At 45.5% G+C, this 17,867-nt stretch overlaps 1 protein-coding gene across 3 annotated transcripts in view; it reads right to left on the bottom strand.

The window, feature by feature from the left end:
• Positions 1-17,867, bottom strand: part of PPFIA2 (PPFI scaffold protein A2) — a 1,995,062-nt gene that overhangs the window by 607,037 nt on the left and 1,370,158 nt on the right. For all 3 annotated transcript variants that reach the window (XM_085652973.1, XM_085652974.1, XM_085652975.1), the window contains one exon: positions 17,434-17,654. In XM_085652973.1, the coding sequence (XP_085509099.1) occupies positions 17,434-17,654 (221 nt within the window). The remainder of the gene's footprint in view (positions 1-17,433; positions 17,655-17,867) is intronic.

The following is a 17,867-nucleotide window of genomic DNA, read 5'->3' as shown; positions in this document are numbered from 1 at the left end:
CAAAGGCAGGCTTACCTTGCAACTTTTGCCTCCCCTGGTGGCGGTCTCTCCTGGCCCTACAATCTCCCCTGGGATTGTAACTCGCCGGGGGCCATAACCTGCTGCAACTTCCCCACATGGGCCTCGAACTCATGGGCCGCTCTACAGCTCGGACAAGTACCATCATCTGCCACCCTGTCGGGGGCCGTGCCCACCGCTTTGCCACACTCTCCCTCCACGGCAGCAGCACTTCTCCTCCTCTCCCACCCTGCTCGGCACTGTAGCCTTGCCCTGCTATATCATTGACAAGTCGTAAGATACATTAATATAGTAATATGCACAATGAGTTCTCACGCATCGTGTAATATCTTTGCTACAAGCACAGAGTCACTTGTGAGATATGTTAACACCGTTGTCTGTGTAATGTCTCAAGATGTTTCGCTTGGTGTCATCGTAGAAGGCACCATGTCTCTTGACAGGATTTGGTCATGGACATGGGGTATGAATCCTTGTGAGCACTGAATCGCTTGTAAGAGATGTTAACACAGTTTTGTGTTCAATGTCTCAGGTCGCTCCAAAAGATCACATCGTAGATAGCACCCTGTTTCCTGCAGGTGTTTGATCCGGGATGTAGGGGGTCGTTGAGGTAGTCGTGGGGGGAGTGAGGTAGAGGTCTAAGGTCAAAGTGACAGTGTGCAGATGTAGGCAGGCTTCGGGTTGGGATTGTAGCTAAACCTTCGGGAGAGATCTGTTGAGGAGGAGCTCTTTGAGCTACCTTTTGAATTTTAAGTAGGGTGGGTTTATCCTTATGTGTATTGGGATGGAGTTCCAGATTTTGGGCGCACTGCCGACCAAGACTTTGACCAATGCCGGCAGACTCACCATGACGGTGCGGTCGCTGACGTGGGTGACTCCGCCTCCCATGTTGATGCTGCCCTGACACGAGAAGACGACCTGAAGGCCATCATGCTGGACGTCAAATCAACCGTCACTGGACGCTGTCAAAGCTGCAGGTTGAGGCGAGGGTTTCTGAGGTTGAAGACGTGGCCACATGGGACCACCACAGGCTTCTCCAAATGGACAAGGTCCTCCAGGTGATCAGGAATAAGAACATGGATTTGGAGGCGCGCTCCCGTAGAAGTAACCTCCGCATTACGGGCGTGCCCGAATCCTCCAACATCTCCAAGATGGAGGACTTCGTGGAGCAGCTTATTCGCGAATTCTTTGGTGATGTCCTATCCTCCGTCTTCATTGTCGAGCGTGCTCATCGCTTCCTGGGCTGCCAGCGCGCCCCATCATCGCCAAGCTACTGAACTTTTGTGAACGTGACACAATCTTGCAAGCCGCCTGGGAGAGGGGCGACATCCCTCACCGGGGCAACACCTTGGCCTTTTATACCGACTACACGATGGCGGTGCAGGCTGCTCGCCGTGAATTTCACGCGGCTAAACGGATTCTTAAAAAAACACGACGTCTCCTACTCCCTGGCTTACCCTACTAAACTGCGAGTCCAGCAGGGCTCCAAAGTGCATGTCTTTCTGGAGTCAAAAGCTGTGTTGGCTTACGCAAAGAAACTGGACCAGGCTCCGCGCTCTCCTCCTGCCGGCTCCCAGTCCACTGATGGTGGCAACCTAAGTGACAATGACTGAGTTCTCTTGGTATTTCTTTATTGCTTTCCATTGTTCCCCCAGGTGAACAATTAACTATTTTGGACAGCTTTAATGTTGCTTCATTGGATATATACAGGCCCCCTCCCCTTAAATGTGTACCTGTCTGCTGCTCTCTGCTATTTGCGGCATGTTCTGGCCATGTGGCCATTCACCTCTCCGCGATGGTTAATTTTTACTCCTCCTCCTGATTCTTGTGTTCCCCGGCCACCACCTCGCCGGATATGGCAGTCCCTCTGGCGCTCCGTTGCTCTATTAAAAACAAACTGATGTCTGCGACATCTCCTGGTTTGGCCACCCTGTCCCCCCGGGCAGGGGTTTTCGCTGAGCGGAGCTATGCCTCCACGGGATAATTCCCTTTTTTTCAGTCTCCTCTGTTCCCCTTCCCAGTTGGGGTCCCCTTGGGTGGGTGGGTTTGTTCTCTCAACCTGATTGGGGGGTTGGTGTGGGTGGTACGGGGATTGGTCTATTGGGCAAGTTGCTTCTCCTTCGAGGCCTGTTGTTTCTCCTGTTTTGCGAATTTTTTTGCATCATGTTATTTAATACATTGTCTTCTACTTTGCACATCCCTTCTCAGTTACATCTGATTCCTTCTATGCACCTGTCCACATCCGTCATTTCCCTTCCTGGCCCAGTGCTATGATGGCCATCAAACTCTGGACCTGGAATGTTCGCGGTCTCAATGACCATCGCAAGGCCCGCATAGTGCATGCTCAACTTCTTCGTCATAAGGTTGACATCTGTTTCCTCCAGGAAACCCATCTATTGTCAGCCACTGCTGCTAGGCTCCAAACTCGACATTGGGGCGAACCTCACCCCTCCTTCTCTTCCTGCTATTCTCGTGGGGTGTCCATTCTCATGAGCAAGGGGCTCCCCAGGCACACATCTCAGGTTCTTGCTGGTCCTGAAGGGCACTTCATCATCCTGCATGGCACTCTCCTGGCGCGACCCCTAATCCTTGCAGCGGTTTACGGCCCCAACTCTGATGACCCTGGCTTCTTTGCGCAGGTCTGGTGACACATCTCGTCTATGGGCCCTGTGGAGCTGTTGTGGGGGGGAGACTTCAACATTATGACTTCAGCCACCCTGGATTGCTCTGGGCCTCGCATTTTGCACTCATGCACCACGTCCCTCCTGCATTCCATACAGTCTGATAATTCACTGCTTAAGGCATGGCGGCGCACTCACCCAGAAGCGTGCGAAGGCACATGCGCCTCGGGTTCTGCCGGCTGCTGGTCCTGCCTGGACCTCTGGATCACCACTCAGGACGCTTTCTCGTGGGTCACCTCTGTTCAACACATGGCACGCACCCTTTCTGACCATGCTCCTGTACGCCACAGTCTGCTTCCCCTGAACTCCCCGAGGCACACATTCGCCTGGCGGCTGCCCTCCAATTCGCTCCACGATTCGGTCTTCTGCGTCAAAATCCAAACCGCAATCACGAATTACTTTGACCTCAATGCCGTCTCTGTGGACTCTCCTTCCACCCTGTGGAAGGGTTTCAAGGTGGTGATTCGGGTTGAATGTATCTCCAAGCAGGCTGGTGTCCTGCGCTCCATTCGCGGCACCCTAGAACGTCTGGAGGGGGAAATCAAGGCTCTGGACTCTTCTCATTCACTTGACCCCTTTCAGACATTCTTGTTTAGCACCTTGCTGCTATGTATAATGATTCCTTCGAATGCGGCCACTTCCCTCCGTCGCTTCGGGAGGCCCTGTTGACACTTCTCTTGAAACCGGACAAGTCCCCCGAGCTTGGGGAGGAGCCAAGATGGCGATCGGGACGGCAGCGTAGGCTCCCGGCTCCGTGAACCTCCACATCCCGCACAGATATCCTGCATGAGATCCTTAGCCTGCGCTATATGCCCGTGTTGGTGGCTGAGAGCGGCAACCGATCGTGTGATTCTGAAGTTTCTGGCGGCGGTACCGCCGGAGAAATGTCCATTTGAAGTTTGCGGCCTGTGCAACCCTGGAACTGGGACCTCGGGTGGACAACATGGCCGGGCGGCAGTTCAACAACAGCGGCCATTGGTGACTGGGTGGAGTCGGAGTACCGGAGCGCTGCGAATATTGGCCTGAATTTCGCTGTGGTCATTCCTACCACTGAGCGTAGCGGAACGAGTGCATGCCCGGGGTGGCAATTCCAGGATTCTCCGGTAATTGCCTGAGCCTTCGCCGGTGAGCTGCCCGGACGCTGCCCGTAACGCGTCCCGATTTCCGCGGGCTGCTCCCGGATTTTTGCGGGCGCTGGTCCGTGGTGGGGATGACTGTTACCTGTGGCCACACACTGGATATATATTTTTGTCTGCCCCCGGAACCCTGTTTCCAGTGACATGGAACTTGATGCGCCTGTGCCTGAGTCCCGGTCCCAATCTGGGATGAACCTACCCGGCGGCCATCTTGCTAGGATGGAGTCTATCATCCTGTACACTGGGTCTCAGCAAGATTGGGAGTGTGTGCCTAAGAGGAGCGTAGTGGAGCGGGCGCCGGGAGCTGGGCTGGGGTACGGTGACCTTCTCGAAGCTCTCGGTGCCCTTCATTCCACCCTGGTTCACGGCGCCTTGGTATTGGGGAGAAAGCTTGATAGTGTTGCTTCAGCGTCGGAACAGTTGCGATCTGCCTGTCCCCAGGCACACAGGGACTTGTCACACTTCACACAGGAGGACAGTGTCGTGGCCGCCCCTGTGAATAGGGGAAAGCTGGAAACTTCGGACAATGTGCCAACGTGTGATCGGCTGGCTGTGGGTCCGGTCTGTTCCGGAGGTTTTGGATTTGAGCGGGGGGTGGTGGCTTTGTCCCACGCGCAGCCTCCGGCGACCCAGGCAATATACCAGCAACAGTCGCCTGCTCTGGCTGATTCCGCCTTCCCGGACCTTGTGTGCATTACAGATCCTGGGGCAGTACTGGGAAAGATGGTCCTCCATAATGTTGACTGTGTTGGTGTTCAGAGACGTCCACCCTACATGTGTGTGTCGCTTCCTGGTCTTTTTTGGACGCTCCTCTTCCTTGTAACATTGGACATGGCACTGGGTCGATGGGTATGCATGGGTGGATTCGCAAAGAGTGGCCAAGGATAAGGCTGATCCTTCAGAGGTTGTCATCTAACAGGCGGGCGGGCACAGGGGTTGCGTGCTCTCACGACATAACTAATAGTGTAATAGGTGCATAATGCTCCCCATTTTTTCTTTGACATGGTCGATTTTGTGTTTGTTTACTGTTTGCTTTGGGGAGGAACATATTGTGCGGGAGGGAGAAGCCGGGGGCATGTTTTGAAGGCCCTCCTCCAGTTTATTAATACTCTCTTTACTCCCCCGTCTGGTGGGGTTTCCTTTCTTACTCCATTTTCTCTGTTTCTTCTATATTTCGGGTCTGGTTCCGGGGCGACAGGCACACTGCTGGGGGGGGGGGGGCCGTACTCATCTGCAGAGGTGCAGGGTGGGGGGTTGGGGGAGGGGATTCTTTAGTTTTTTACTTTGTTTCTATGGCCTCCTTTTTCTTCTCTTATTCTTCTTTGTCTTCTTTTCTGGGGTCAGCACGGTAGGTCTCCTTTGCTGCCAATCACTGCTTTTTTATGTGTGCCTCAATTTCCGTGGTGATTTCTGGGTCTTAGGGCAGGGGACTGCAGGCGCAAATGGCCGTGATATTCCTCCACATCCTGAACCTCCTGTTTTAGCGCCATTGCCTGGATAGATTGCTGTTTATTGTTGGCGTTTACTATTCTGCCTGCCATTTTTTGCTGCTGGGAAATTGTTTGGCACCTGATCCTTCTATCCCTTATTATAAAATGAAAACCTTTTGTATCCTGGTCCCTATTTGGGCTGTTCAGTGGCCAAGAGTATGCTAGCATGGAGAATCTGCTCCCCGAGGTGCTGCCTGTGATTAAAATTTGCTTCTGTTACTCTGACTGCTTAGCGGCCGGCCCCGGGGGTTGTAGGCCCATACTTGTCTTTTGTTGAAATGTCAATAAAGGTTTTTACAAAAAAAAAAAAGAAAAAAAAAAAAAAAAGTCCCCCGAGCTTTTTGATTCTTACCGCCCATTGTCACTCATCAACACCGACAATAAAATATTTGCCAAGTTACTGGCTTCCCGCCTTCTTCCTCTTATGCCCCTGATTGCCCGGCCTGACCAGTCCGGTTTCATCCCTGGCCGTGCCACGTCACATAAGCTTCGGACACTATATTTGCTGTACTTCACCAGATTAACCCTGCTCTCTGGGCCGTGGCGGCCCTTTTAGACGCCACTAAAGCCTTTGACACTCTCGAGTGGCCTTTCCTCTTTTATCTTCTCCCCCGCTTAGGCTTTAGCTAAGTATTTCTGCGCAAAGCCCACCTCCTTTTTTTCCCTCCCCATGGCTCGCCTTCGTATTAACGGTCAGATCTCGGAGCCCATCCCCGTTTCTAGGGGAACCAGGCAGGGTGCCCACTCTCGCCTATGCTTTTTGCTGTGGCTATGGAACCCCTTGCCGCCCGGCTCTGGCAGCATCATACTCAAAGGGGCCTTGGATTCACGGCTCGTGCACTGGTCGTCTCCATGTATGCGGACGATGTCACACTCTATGTAAGCAACCCCCAAGAAAATCTCGGTCCCATGGTCCGTGAGGTGGTGCGCTTTGGAGGTTTCTCTGGGGTGCAGGTCAACTGGGGTAAATCCATTCTTTTTCCTCTAAAAGATGCCACTGTTCCCTTTACCCCGAACTATCCATTTGTGTGGGCCTCTGGACCTACTAGATACTTGGGCATCTGGCTCAGCAGAGACGTGGACGAACTTTGGAGGGCAAACTTCAGCCGAGCGGTCGACTGGCTGGAGACTAAGATCCCCCTCTGGCAGTGCCTGCCTTTGTCCCTGGCGGGGCGCATAACCATCGCCAAGTGGTGGTGCTCCCGAAGTTTTTATACCTATTTCTCAATATCCCCATCCCACTCACGGCTCATTTTTTTCGGACACTTCGCTCCCTCGTCATTTCTCTTGTCTGGGCTGGGCGTCAGCCTAGAATCGCATATGAAATTCTCACACTCCCCTTAACGTGTGGTGGGCTGGGTGCCCTAGATTTCAAATTATATGCCCTTAGTGCGCAAGCCAGCTTCCTTCACTTCTGGTTACATCCGACGCCCTTCCAGCCTCATGTAGCGGTTGAAGCTGACCTTGCGGCCCCCTTGCCGCTCCAGATGGCTGTGTTTGGCCCCGCATAGCCTCCGCGCAGAGAAATTGATACGATTGAGACTCTGCGCTGGGCCTGGGATGGCCTTTGGAAATTCTCCGGCTCTAGCTCAGTCTCTGCCAATTCTATGCCCATTGCATATAATCCTGCATTCCCTTCCCTGCATACGGCCCAGATGGTAAAATGTGCGACTTCTCTGGGGCTCTCCACGTTATCCGATCTCTATCCTGCCGGCGACTTATTTTCTCTTCCTGACGAATCCGGACCATTGGACACCCTGCTCTACTACCAACTTAGAGTAGCCTGTCGGGAGCTGCACCCCACGTTTCCACAGCCTCCTCCTTCGATGGCTGCCCTCGACCTTGCATACACTTCCGCTTCCCCCGTAAGCTGGTCTCCAGACTTTATGCCCTTACACTGGCAGCATCCTCGATCTCTGCTGACCGGGCACGCATTGCGTGGAGTAAGGACCTGGGCACCGAACTCTTTCCGGAGACCTGGTGGTACTGTTGCAGGCAGACTAAATGACTGTCTCCTAACTACCACCTACGCCTCATACATTTTAAATATTTGAACAGATTGTACCTCTCTCCTGCCCAGTTGCATAGAATAGGCCTTATTCCCAGTGATAGATGCCTTCGTTGCTCTGCCCCCGCCGCTGACTTTTCTCATCTCGCATGATTGTGTCCCAAGGTCTCTGCATATTGGCGAGATGTGTGCACTGCCATCACTGAGATTACTTCCACACCAGTTTTACCTGATCCGTTGATATGTCTATTAGGCTTTGTGAAACACTGTCCTGACGCCTCCCGTAGGCTCACTGCTATGCTGCTTCTTCTCACGCGATGCAGGGTCGCCATGCATTGGGGTCGAAGGCCCGTGCCCAAGGTTGGCGCTTGGCTTGAGGATGTAGCGTGTTGTCAGACACTTCTGTCCGAATTCTGGGACATGACGCTGGCAACTAGTCGGCCACATGATATCTGGGGACCCCTAGTTTCATACCTCCAATGCCAGAGCGCCTCACCCTCTGCGTCCTCTCCCGCGCTACCTGCTGGCTCCTCACCCGTGGCCGCCACCTTTGCTGCCTCATAGAGGTTGCCCCCCCTGCTCACTATTGACCCTCTGTGGCCTCTCCTACACATACTTTGCCTCTTCTGGACACTCCATCTGGCCCCTCCCACTCCATCCTCCGCTGTTTCCCCTCATGCACTGATGTGGACTATCATTATGCAACTGTTTTTATGATGTATGTATCAGCTGTGCCTTCTCTTCCTAATCTGCGGAATCCCCGCCTGTATACCTTGTAACTGGATGTGCAAGTTTTTCAATAAAGTTCCTTTTAAAATAAATAAATAAAGTATTTGGATATGTTATTGACTGGTGACTTTAATGTTAATATACAAAGAGAACAATTCATGGATGGACTGCTGAATAATATCAACCACTCACCCCCAGTCCGAGATCTGGGCCTAATTCCATTGTTTTATTGCTCATCACGCAATTCCAGTTTGGACCCAGCCACATGCAAATCAGTTGTGACCCTGCTCCCCATGGGAACAGTCCAGCTCGAACTGCCAGGCCAGGTCCTCCCTGGACCAGAACCAAACATCCTAGGACCCATCATCAGCCAGGGTAGCTTGAATTTAGTGGCATGGTAAGCATGGGATCCTTGTCTGGGAATACCTGTCCCACCCAGGGTGACAAATGCAAAAAGAACAATTGATGAACGGAATGCTTAACAATGTCAATAACTCACGTCCATTCAGAGAGCTGGGAATATATCCATTGTATTTCTGCTCACCACACCATTCCAGTTTGGACCCAGCCATATGTGAATCAGTCTCGTCTCTGATCCTGGCTGTTGAGAGGTGACCCCAAAGCCGATTCTAGCATGAATGTTTCCGGCCCAGGGAGGAACTGGCCTGGCAGTTTGGGCTGGACTGTTCCCATGGGGAGCAGGGTCAAAACTGATTTGGATATGGCTGGGTCCAAACTGGAATGGAGTAGTAAGAAAAAAGCGATAGATTTTATGAATGGATTTGACTTCATCAGAACAAAAAATAGCAGAGCCTCTGCTGGTGAAATGCATGATACTTTGAATCCATTCTCCAGATTCTCATCCAGATATTGTCTACCGACCTTATTTTTAGACTCTGAAAAACATACAGCCTTTCTTGTGGAATCTTGACTCCTGGTTCTAAAATAGTTGTACAGTTACATGCAGGATGAGGAGGTTGAGTATTGATTATAGACTTCTCAAAAATATCTCAAAACTCCTGATATTGCTCATGGACCACAGACACTCGGATCTTGCAACTAAAACCACGGGTTAATCTCATTTCCTAAACCTGTACCAATGTCCCTGAGGTTATACTTGCAGCTGTTTTATGTTATGAACATCCTGATTAAATGATATTTATTTTAAGCTATATATTTTATAGAACAGTTTTTTTTGTTGATTGCTAAATTATTTTACGATATTGCAAGAGATATCTAGCAATGTTTTAGATTCTGTGCTTAAAAGGCCTTTTGTCATACATTATGTCATGATATTTATTTAACAAACCATGATGATAAGGGTCTTTAATAATTAAGAAACTTGCTAACTGTAGTTATTATCCATGGCTCTATGTGAAAATATCCAATGTACATTGCAGTGTCACACCTATTAACTGAAAACTGTGTATTTTTTAATGATGTTTAAATTTCTTTTCCGCATTTTTCAACGATGTCTAAAGTTGAGATGAGACATTTCTTTAGAAACTATGTATCCTAGATGAACATTATTATCCCCACACCTGAGAAATAACATCATACTACCGAGGAAGAAGGAAAATATAGCTTCCCTGTCAAGTGTTTGTAGATGCAAGTACCAGAATTAGCAAATTCCTTTATAGGCTAGGAGATTCTATTAGCAATTGTAGTGGTTTAGAATGAATGTCTCAAGAATCTCTGGAAATTTTGGTATAGGGAAGGCAAAGTTGACCATTCCAAGTCATACCAACATATACCAACAACCCAAAAACATCATCATCTTCATGCATAAAATAGGCTACAATAAAAACTGACATACAGGTTCACTGACCAAGAATTTCTGATTTTTGAGGTATACATCTAGGCATGATTTTCTAATCATACACTAATAATCCTGTCACACTCACTTTGAGGTTTATTTCTCAATCTCAGTCAGCAACCATCAAATTCAAGATAATTTGTCTGTCACAGATGTACCTCTGGGACCTGTCTTGTAATCATTGCAGTGTCATTGACTACCAGCCTCCCATGCCACCCAAATTATACAATGGAAAGCTTTGTAGACTTTTTTCTTAAACTTTGAATTACCGAATAAACTATATTTTGTTTATATGTAGTTTTCTATTAATTCTGCATGTTTCTGCTACAGCTCTTTCTTCAATCTACTTAGCAGAAGTGCCTTGAAGCGGCCTCAAGGTTATATTGGCTCTATACAAATGTATGCACTAAAATATAACGCAATATACTATAAATTCACATAACATAGCATAGGTCACAGTGTCATAATCCAAAATCTAGAGTCTAATTGGGATTGAGCACAAGGTGAGGCTACTTGCCGAACTATGCACCCATCCTCTAATCTTCTCAAAATCTAAATATATGACCTTGAGTGGCTGGCTTCTTGTTAGAGATTAACGATTTCTTGGGCACCTGCACACATCATTTTTAGAAAATATATAATGTGGAGTAAGCAGAAAATATTTGAAAATTTAATTCTACAGCTCAGTTTATTTGAACTTGACTCAACACTATCGGCCTGACTTAGATCTCGGCGGACGGGTTACTCCGTCACAACGGTGACGAATATCCCATTCGCCGAAATAGAAATCCCATAGGATAAAATGAGATTTAGATTTCGGCGGACAGAGAAACCCGTCCACAGAGATTTAAATCAGGCACTAAATGTGGTTGATGCTGAATAGAAGGAATGTATATATGGATATGGATATGGTATTACAAACTCACAAGTCCACAGAGACCACTGTCCATGTCCTTCAGCTATGTGCACTAGGACCCGGCATAAATTGAGACTTTCGGACCCATTACAACACCTTATCTCTAGTCCATCCTGTGCTTGACATTTGGTCATGCAATGTTTTGGGGATTTCATATTTCTGGGGAAATGCACACACATCTTTCCACCTTAAGCAGCTCGCCCATTTCTCTTTCAATAACCCTAAACATTGCACACCTCAGTACTGAACTATGCACGTTATTCAATGTTGTGCCTTGTGGACTGATCTACGGTGCTGTTTGTGGCCATACCTTACGCTAAATGATGCCATCAATGGAGTCATATGACGTGATATCAGTGAAATCATGTATGAGGTCATGAGCAATGCATTTCAGGGACATGATTTATGATTTGTACAGTTTAATATAACTGAATTTCAGTGCTGCTTAGGGTGGATTTGCATTGTTACCATAAAGGCAATTTCTGAAGTTTTGTAAGCAAATGGTAATATCCGGTGTATTAAGATTTCTTTGGAATAATTACTAAGGTTGAGAGCCTTTCTGTTTTCAAAGTATTCTTTGTGCAGTTAAATTCTATATTGAGGGGGTACGTGAGAAAGAGAAAGCCTGCTAGGTGTTTGGTTAAATAGTTGCTATAATATGCGGTTGGCAGAGGAGAGAAAATTAAAGAAATCAAAGAGAGACGTCTTTCTCAGCTGGAAATACACCTAGTAAGTGTCTTAATTTTGTGTACAGATTTCCTTTAGCAAAAAAGAAAGCTTTGATTTTATTAAATAAAAAAGAGGGCATAATCAATATTGGCTGACAATATATTTGCTTTTCAGTCCATGTCTCTCCTTCAGTAGAATCACTAAGCCTTTCCTTTGTTCTCCTGTTCTTCAATGCTCTTATGAACTTGCAGCTCTAGCTGAGGGCTGAATAAACAGATGGCAGAAAAGTACAACAGGAGGGATTATCTAAAAGAGAAATTCACAGAGCAGCTATGTTCTATCAGATGCAATACACATGTAGTTGTTGCTCTTCTCTCATTCTTTGCAACATCTAACATCTAAACATGAACTACTCTTACAGAAGGAATACAAGAACTAAAGCAGGGCATATAACATCAACTAAATGAATGAATGAATGAAAAACATTTATTGAGCGCAAACGGCTACCTTAAGGACGTCCTAGCACTAAGGATTCCAGCCACAAAGGAGACAAAAGAATTAGGGAATTTGAAAAAGCAAGAACCTTTTTCCTGAAAGACCTATGTTCAGTGTTCAGTAATACTGTGGATATCCAAAGGAAGTTCATTCCAGGCATTTGTATTCAGATAGGAAAAGGATGTTGCCCTCTGCCTAACTAGATTAATTTTGGGAATCACTAGGAGGAACTGTGAGGTATATCTGAGACGTCTTTTGGGTTTGTGCTGTCTAAATTTCATTTTGAGACAGGTAGGGCAGATGCAATGAAAGCTTTATGTATCAAAGTGCTTTGAAAAGGATCTCTTTGCACCCCAGAAGCCAATGCAAGGAGCTAGGATAGAATTTAAATGATTCTGTTTTGGATATTCTAAGAATCAGACAAGTAGCCACGTTTTGCTCCACTTGGAGGCCCTGTAGAATGTACTGCGCAGTGCTCAGACAAAAGAGAGCTGCAGTAATCAAATCTCAATCCAGTGTGTGTTTGAAGTATTGGTTTGAGCATGCTGAAGAGGGGCAGAGGAAAAATCTTTTAAAAAATCTTAAAATGAGGAAATGCATGGTTGTTACCCAGTTAACCTGAGTAGCGAACAGTAAATTATTTTAAAAATAATACCAAATTTCCTGACCGAATTTACCGGAGCAGGGAGAGTGCCCAAGACTTCTGGCCACCACTTTTATGACCATAGAGATGCTTCACTTCCTAAAAGTAAGAGCTGCGTTTTCTCTCTGTTGAGCTTAAGAAAGCTCAGATTCATCCATTTTGCTATAGCAGACATGCACTGGTGCAAATTATCTTTTTTGGAAAACGTAAACTAGAAAAGATTAACATTACTGCTTTTCGCTGCAATACTTAGCTGAAATCTCCAAATTATTTATTTTCAGTATTAGGCGCAGTATATCTGCCTGAATAATTTTTTTTACTTCTATAATACTACTTGGCCGTCGGCTGACTCCCTTTGATCTTTATTGCTTTCAAAATTTGAATCACTAAGCAGCTCACTCGCAGCACTCTTATCTCACACTCCCACCTATCAAACTTTTCACTCCTTACTGGGATAAATCCATATGGTTTCAAATATACTGTTTATTACCTTTTCTGGAAAAAAACTTGATCAAATACCCCAATTCTTTCTCAAACCACCTATCCCCTTGGATCCAACATACATGTAATAAGAATATGACTTTAAAAAGGTTTCAAAGAAATGGGTCCATAGAAAACAATGGATGCGTGATTTCTCACAAAGTACCTGTAGATGTGTCAAAATTCACAAGGCCAAATAGACGCAGAGATGGGAAGCGTCGAGAAACAAAGAGATGGGTCAATTCCTGAGACCATGGGGAGGTGATGGGACAATGATGCGTCATGTCCGGTCTGCCAGGGGAAGTGATGCATTGATCGCAAGACGATTCTGGTCCGCAGCTGATGTGTTGGGAAAACTTCCTGCACAGGTACGCTGCGTGGAAATCTGGGATATGTCGGCAATCGATGCAGTGGCGTTGAGTGGCACTGTGTCGGTTTCTTCAGCCGCGATTCCTCAGTGTGTCGGTTCTTGCAGCAGTGGTAGGCGCTGCTTTGGTTTTGGCTGCGGCACGGTGATGCATGCAGATTCTTCTCGCACAGCGGCACTGCATTGGAAATACAGCCGCAAGAAGAGCGATGCGTCTTTTTTCTTAGTTTTCCAGTATTCTTCCAGCTCCCTGCAGCAAGCACAACCTCAAGTGGCCCAGATGTTTAACAGGCACCTCATGGCAGGCCAGAACTCCCAGCAGCAGAGTTCAGGGGAGCTGGGTGTGCAGTCTTTGTGTCCCTGAGACTTCAGAACAGGATGCCAACACACACAGGCCCTTGGAGATCTTCTTCAAGCAGGTTCAAAGCAAAGTTCCAGTCTTCGGCCTCTCCTTGGCAGAAACAGCAACTGCAGGTCAACCCCACACAGCAAAAGGGCAGTACTCCTCCTCACAGCTCTTCAGCTCTTCTCCGTGGCAAAGGTTCCTCTCGAGTCCAGAAGTGATCTAAAGTTCTTGGGTTTTAGGTCTAATACTTATACCCCAAAATGTCTTCGTACTCTTTGTGCAAGGGTCTCTGAGCCCTGTCCAAAACAATTCTTTCCTCATTGGTGCAGTATGACCACAGGGGGTGGAGACAGAATTGTGCAAGGGAGACAGGCCCCATTCAGGTTCAAGGAAAACTCCTCCCACGACTCTAAATTCAGCCAAGGTCTATTCAGCTCAGCTCTGAGTCATCCAGGAAGGGCCAGGCACACCTCAACCCCCCCGTGGCTGTCTACAGTGAATGCACATCCCCAGCCCCTGTCAATCCAAAACCAGACAGTCAATACACAAACAGGCAGAGGCACACATAATGGTTAAACAAGAAAATGCCTACTTTCTAAAACTGGCATTTTCAAACACACAATTTAAAAACCATCTTTACTAAAAGATGGGTTAACAAATTCTGAGTGCCAGTAACGTGACTGTGACTGGACCGCCGTAGTCATAATTAGGCCCTATGTCTTTTCTATTCTAGATATTCCCCTTTTTGAGTTTTCCATGCTAATCAGTCAAATGTGAATGTGTGTGATTAATTTAGAATGCACTGTTCATTTATGACATTTTTATTTGTAACTTAATAGTCATAGTTATAGTTAGTAATAGTTGAGTATATTTGCAGTATTTAATCTGCAACTGATTGCTCTATTTTAGTTCATTGCTACCAAATTGTGAACAAAGTTTCTTAGAAGGTTGATAACTATGTGCCTCGTTTATTGTTATTGTTCAAGTAACAAAGTCCTGCAGAATGAAAATAAGTAATAGGTCATGAAACCACTTCCTGCTAATTGTTTATCTTGAATGATTCCACAACGACTAAATAATATTATAAAAGAGGAGCACAGGGTTTGAAAGGGGAGACTGAGGGAGAGAGGAATCTTCACCAGGCGATGAGACAGATCATGCAGAAGTGTATCACCCACTTTAACTCAAGGGTCATGATGAGGCATTCAGCCTTCACTTGCTGAACATATAAGCCCAGCTGGCCTCACACAATGAGAATAGCAAGCTCTGCTAATATATTGAACATAAACATTTTTGTTCAAACAGGTATGCAAGTTTGAGCCATCTTTGAAATTCAAAGAAGACTTTCTTTTTCAGTTTTACACGAAGGCTAGTTTTAGTGAGTAAAAGAAGAGAAATGAGCATAGATTGCTATAAAATTATCCAAAAATATGTCGGAGGTTTTTTTTTGTTTATTCTTTTTGTAAATGTTGCAACTACTATTCTATTTATCTTTGATCAATTGATATTGTGTGTACTAATATGGGGTTTTGATTTAAAAAAAAAATACATCTTTAACATATACCCATCGTTATCTAAATATTTTGTGTGTGTCTATTCTTAAGAAAAGAGGGATTGGGTATCAGGGTTCCACTAAATATCTCTGTTAGATCTCATGGGATTGATTGCAACCTAAAACACATCTCACTCAAATATTGCTCATTGGATTATGGGGTGGCTGCAGTTTGACTGGTTTTTGGTCTTGGCTTGCCACACTGACTGAGTTCTTAGTGCAGGGTGTCTAGAAAACCAAACTCCATGTTCTAGTGTAACCTAGGAAACTTATCACCAGTGTGTGCTCCTTGTCTTCACCTTTATTTTCCTCCTTACTGTCCTTGTTGCTTCCCCTCTGCAGTCGTATACATTGTTTTGCTTATTTACTCCTGCATCTGCTGTCTAAAACAAACTAGCTAACATTTCAGGCAGGCATGCTGCTTGGGGGTCTCCTTTCACAACATTCCATTTGCTTCATGGATGCTGGAACTTGATTCATATGTCTCTCAGTCCTCAGGCTATATGGGTCGCCAGAGGTTTACCGGCATGTCCTTACTGAGATCCTGGTAAGTCATGGACTGGAGTGGGAGTTGCAGTACAAGGTGATTCCACCTTGTGGTTCTCGGAGGGTGGGTGCTAGTAGATGCAAGCCTGAAGAATTATCAATACGTATGAAACTTGTGTCGTTGGTGGTCTTACCTTTACCCCTATTTCCTCACAGTCAAGAATGTGTGATCTGAACTTCTGTTACTCAAGACCATGTCGCTCTCCAAGTGTGGAGAATTGGGCATTTGCATCAGATTTTACTAAATGTATAATTTTAAGTCTTAAATTCTCACAGCCTGTTAACTTTTATCTATAAGGTCTGATAGCAGACTGCAAATGGCATTCATGTTACACAAGAAAACAGTATCTAAGTGGCCGTCATAGCAGTTACTGAGATTGAAATCCATAATGCTGAGTGGGGACTGAAATGCCACCATCATGATTAAGACATTGTCAAGCTCTTGTGGTTTCCAGTTTCTAAACTTTAATATTTTAGAGACCTTACATTTGGGTCTGATGCCTTATAAAAGCAAGCAGAAGTTATCATCGATACTTCGTTCTTGAGAAACTCGGATTTATGACACAATATTTGAACAGGTCAGGTGACATAGTTCTGAATAAACTATTGTTCAAATTATAATTCTATCTGAAGCATGAATGGTGTGAAAAGGAAGATTTGTTTATTCCTTGTTCATTCCACGGCGGCCTACAGCCTGAAAGAGAATGAGGAAGGCTATTTTGTGGTTACAAGGAACCAAGTAGTGAAAGTTGTAGAAACTTGCCAAGCACCAAAGAATTATGCCCTAATAACCATTTACTAAGGATGCTTCTAACTGTGATGTTCATATTTAGAGCACCCTAGCACCATATTTAAAATTTAAAAAACAGTTGCTCACCATTTTGCATATCTAATCTCTATCCATAAGTTCAAATTGATGCCCTCTTTCCCTGCATGTGTGATATTCTTATCCGTCATTAGTAAATAATTTCACCTCCACTTATCTGATCCCTTCTCTCATCTGTCTACTCAGATCTGTCTCTGCTTCCCTTGATCATCTGATTTCATCATCTCACTTCCTGGTGTTTGATTTTTCTCTTTCCCTTCTTTCCATGTCTAATCCCCATTCCCTGTCACCCTCATATTGGATGCTTTACTGTAGTCGACTCCATATTTTCCTTACTTGGGTTCTACTTAAATGTAAGAGACAACTTCTGAATTCAGTGAAAGTGTCATAAATTTTGTTTATCTCTTCCATAGTGATTTTCTCTTTTCCTACAAAGGGGCACACATTCAAAACCATAGTATCTTATCATATTCTACCATATAGCTTGAGATTAATAACTAATTATGTTTAAATACTTAACAAAGCTGTGCTAATATGTAGAATCAATCCCTAAAGAAAATTAGGCCTTTTGAAGACAATGATTTAATTTGTACTCCATGTAATTATCTTAAAGTTGTGATAATTCTCTCCATCATTGTTCACTTAGTTCGAATGGATGATTACTAATGCAAATTAAATAAGGCAAATTATTCATTAAGAAACAAAGTCAAACAGTTACCTGATTTCTTTGTTGATCGCATCAAGTTGCTCTTGAAGCATCATCGCTAAAGTCTGGGCATCAGAATGTCCACCTGGTGAGAGAAGATCCATGGAGCTGAACATAGTTTCTCGGTCGTCATCATCAATATCTGACATATCGGTGTCACTTTCAAAAGCATGACTGCTCATAACTCCAATCTGTGGTGTTCTGTTCCATTCATGGTCTCCTAGAGACTTCATCTGAAAACAAAATAAAAATAGAAAATAGAAAACTCTTCCTTAATAATGAAAAAAAGAATATTAGTTGTTTTATGAAAATAATACCAAAATAACATAATTCTACTTTAATATAAAAAATGATCTGAAAAATAAACATGGCAGGCGCATGTAAATTAGGTTAAATTGTTGTCAATGATGTTTTGAGCAGATCCTTAACTACAGATTCGACCAATT

The sequence above is a fragment of the Triturus cristatus genome, chromosome 4_1, assembly GCF_964204655.1.
Source record: "Triturus cristatus chromosome 4_1, aTriCri1.1, whole genome shotgun sequence".
Taxonomy (NCBI): domain Eukaryota; kingdom Metazoa; phylum Chordata; class Amphibia; order Caudata; family Salamandridae; genus Triturus; species Triturus cristatus.
This window is presented reverse-complemented; position numbering and strand designations above follow the sequence as displayed.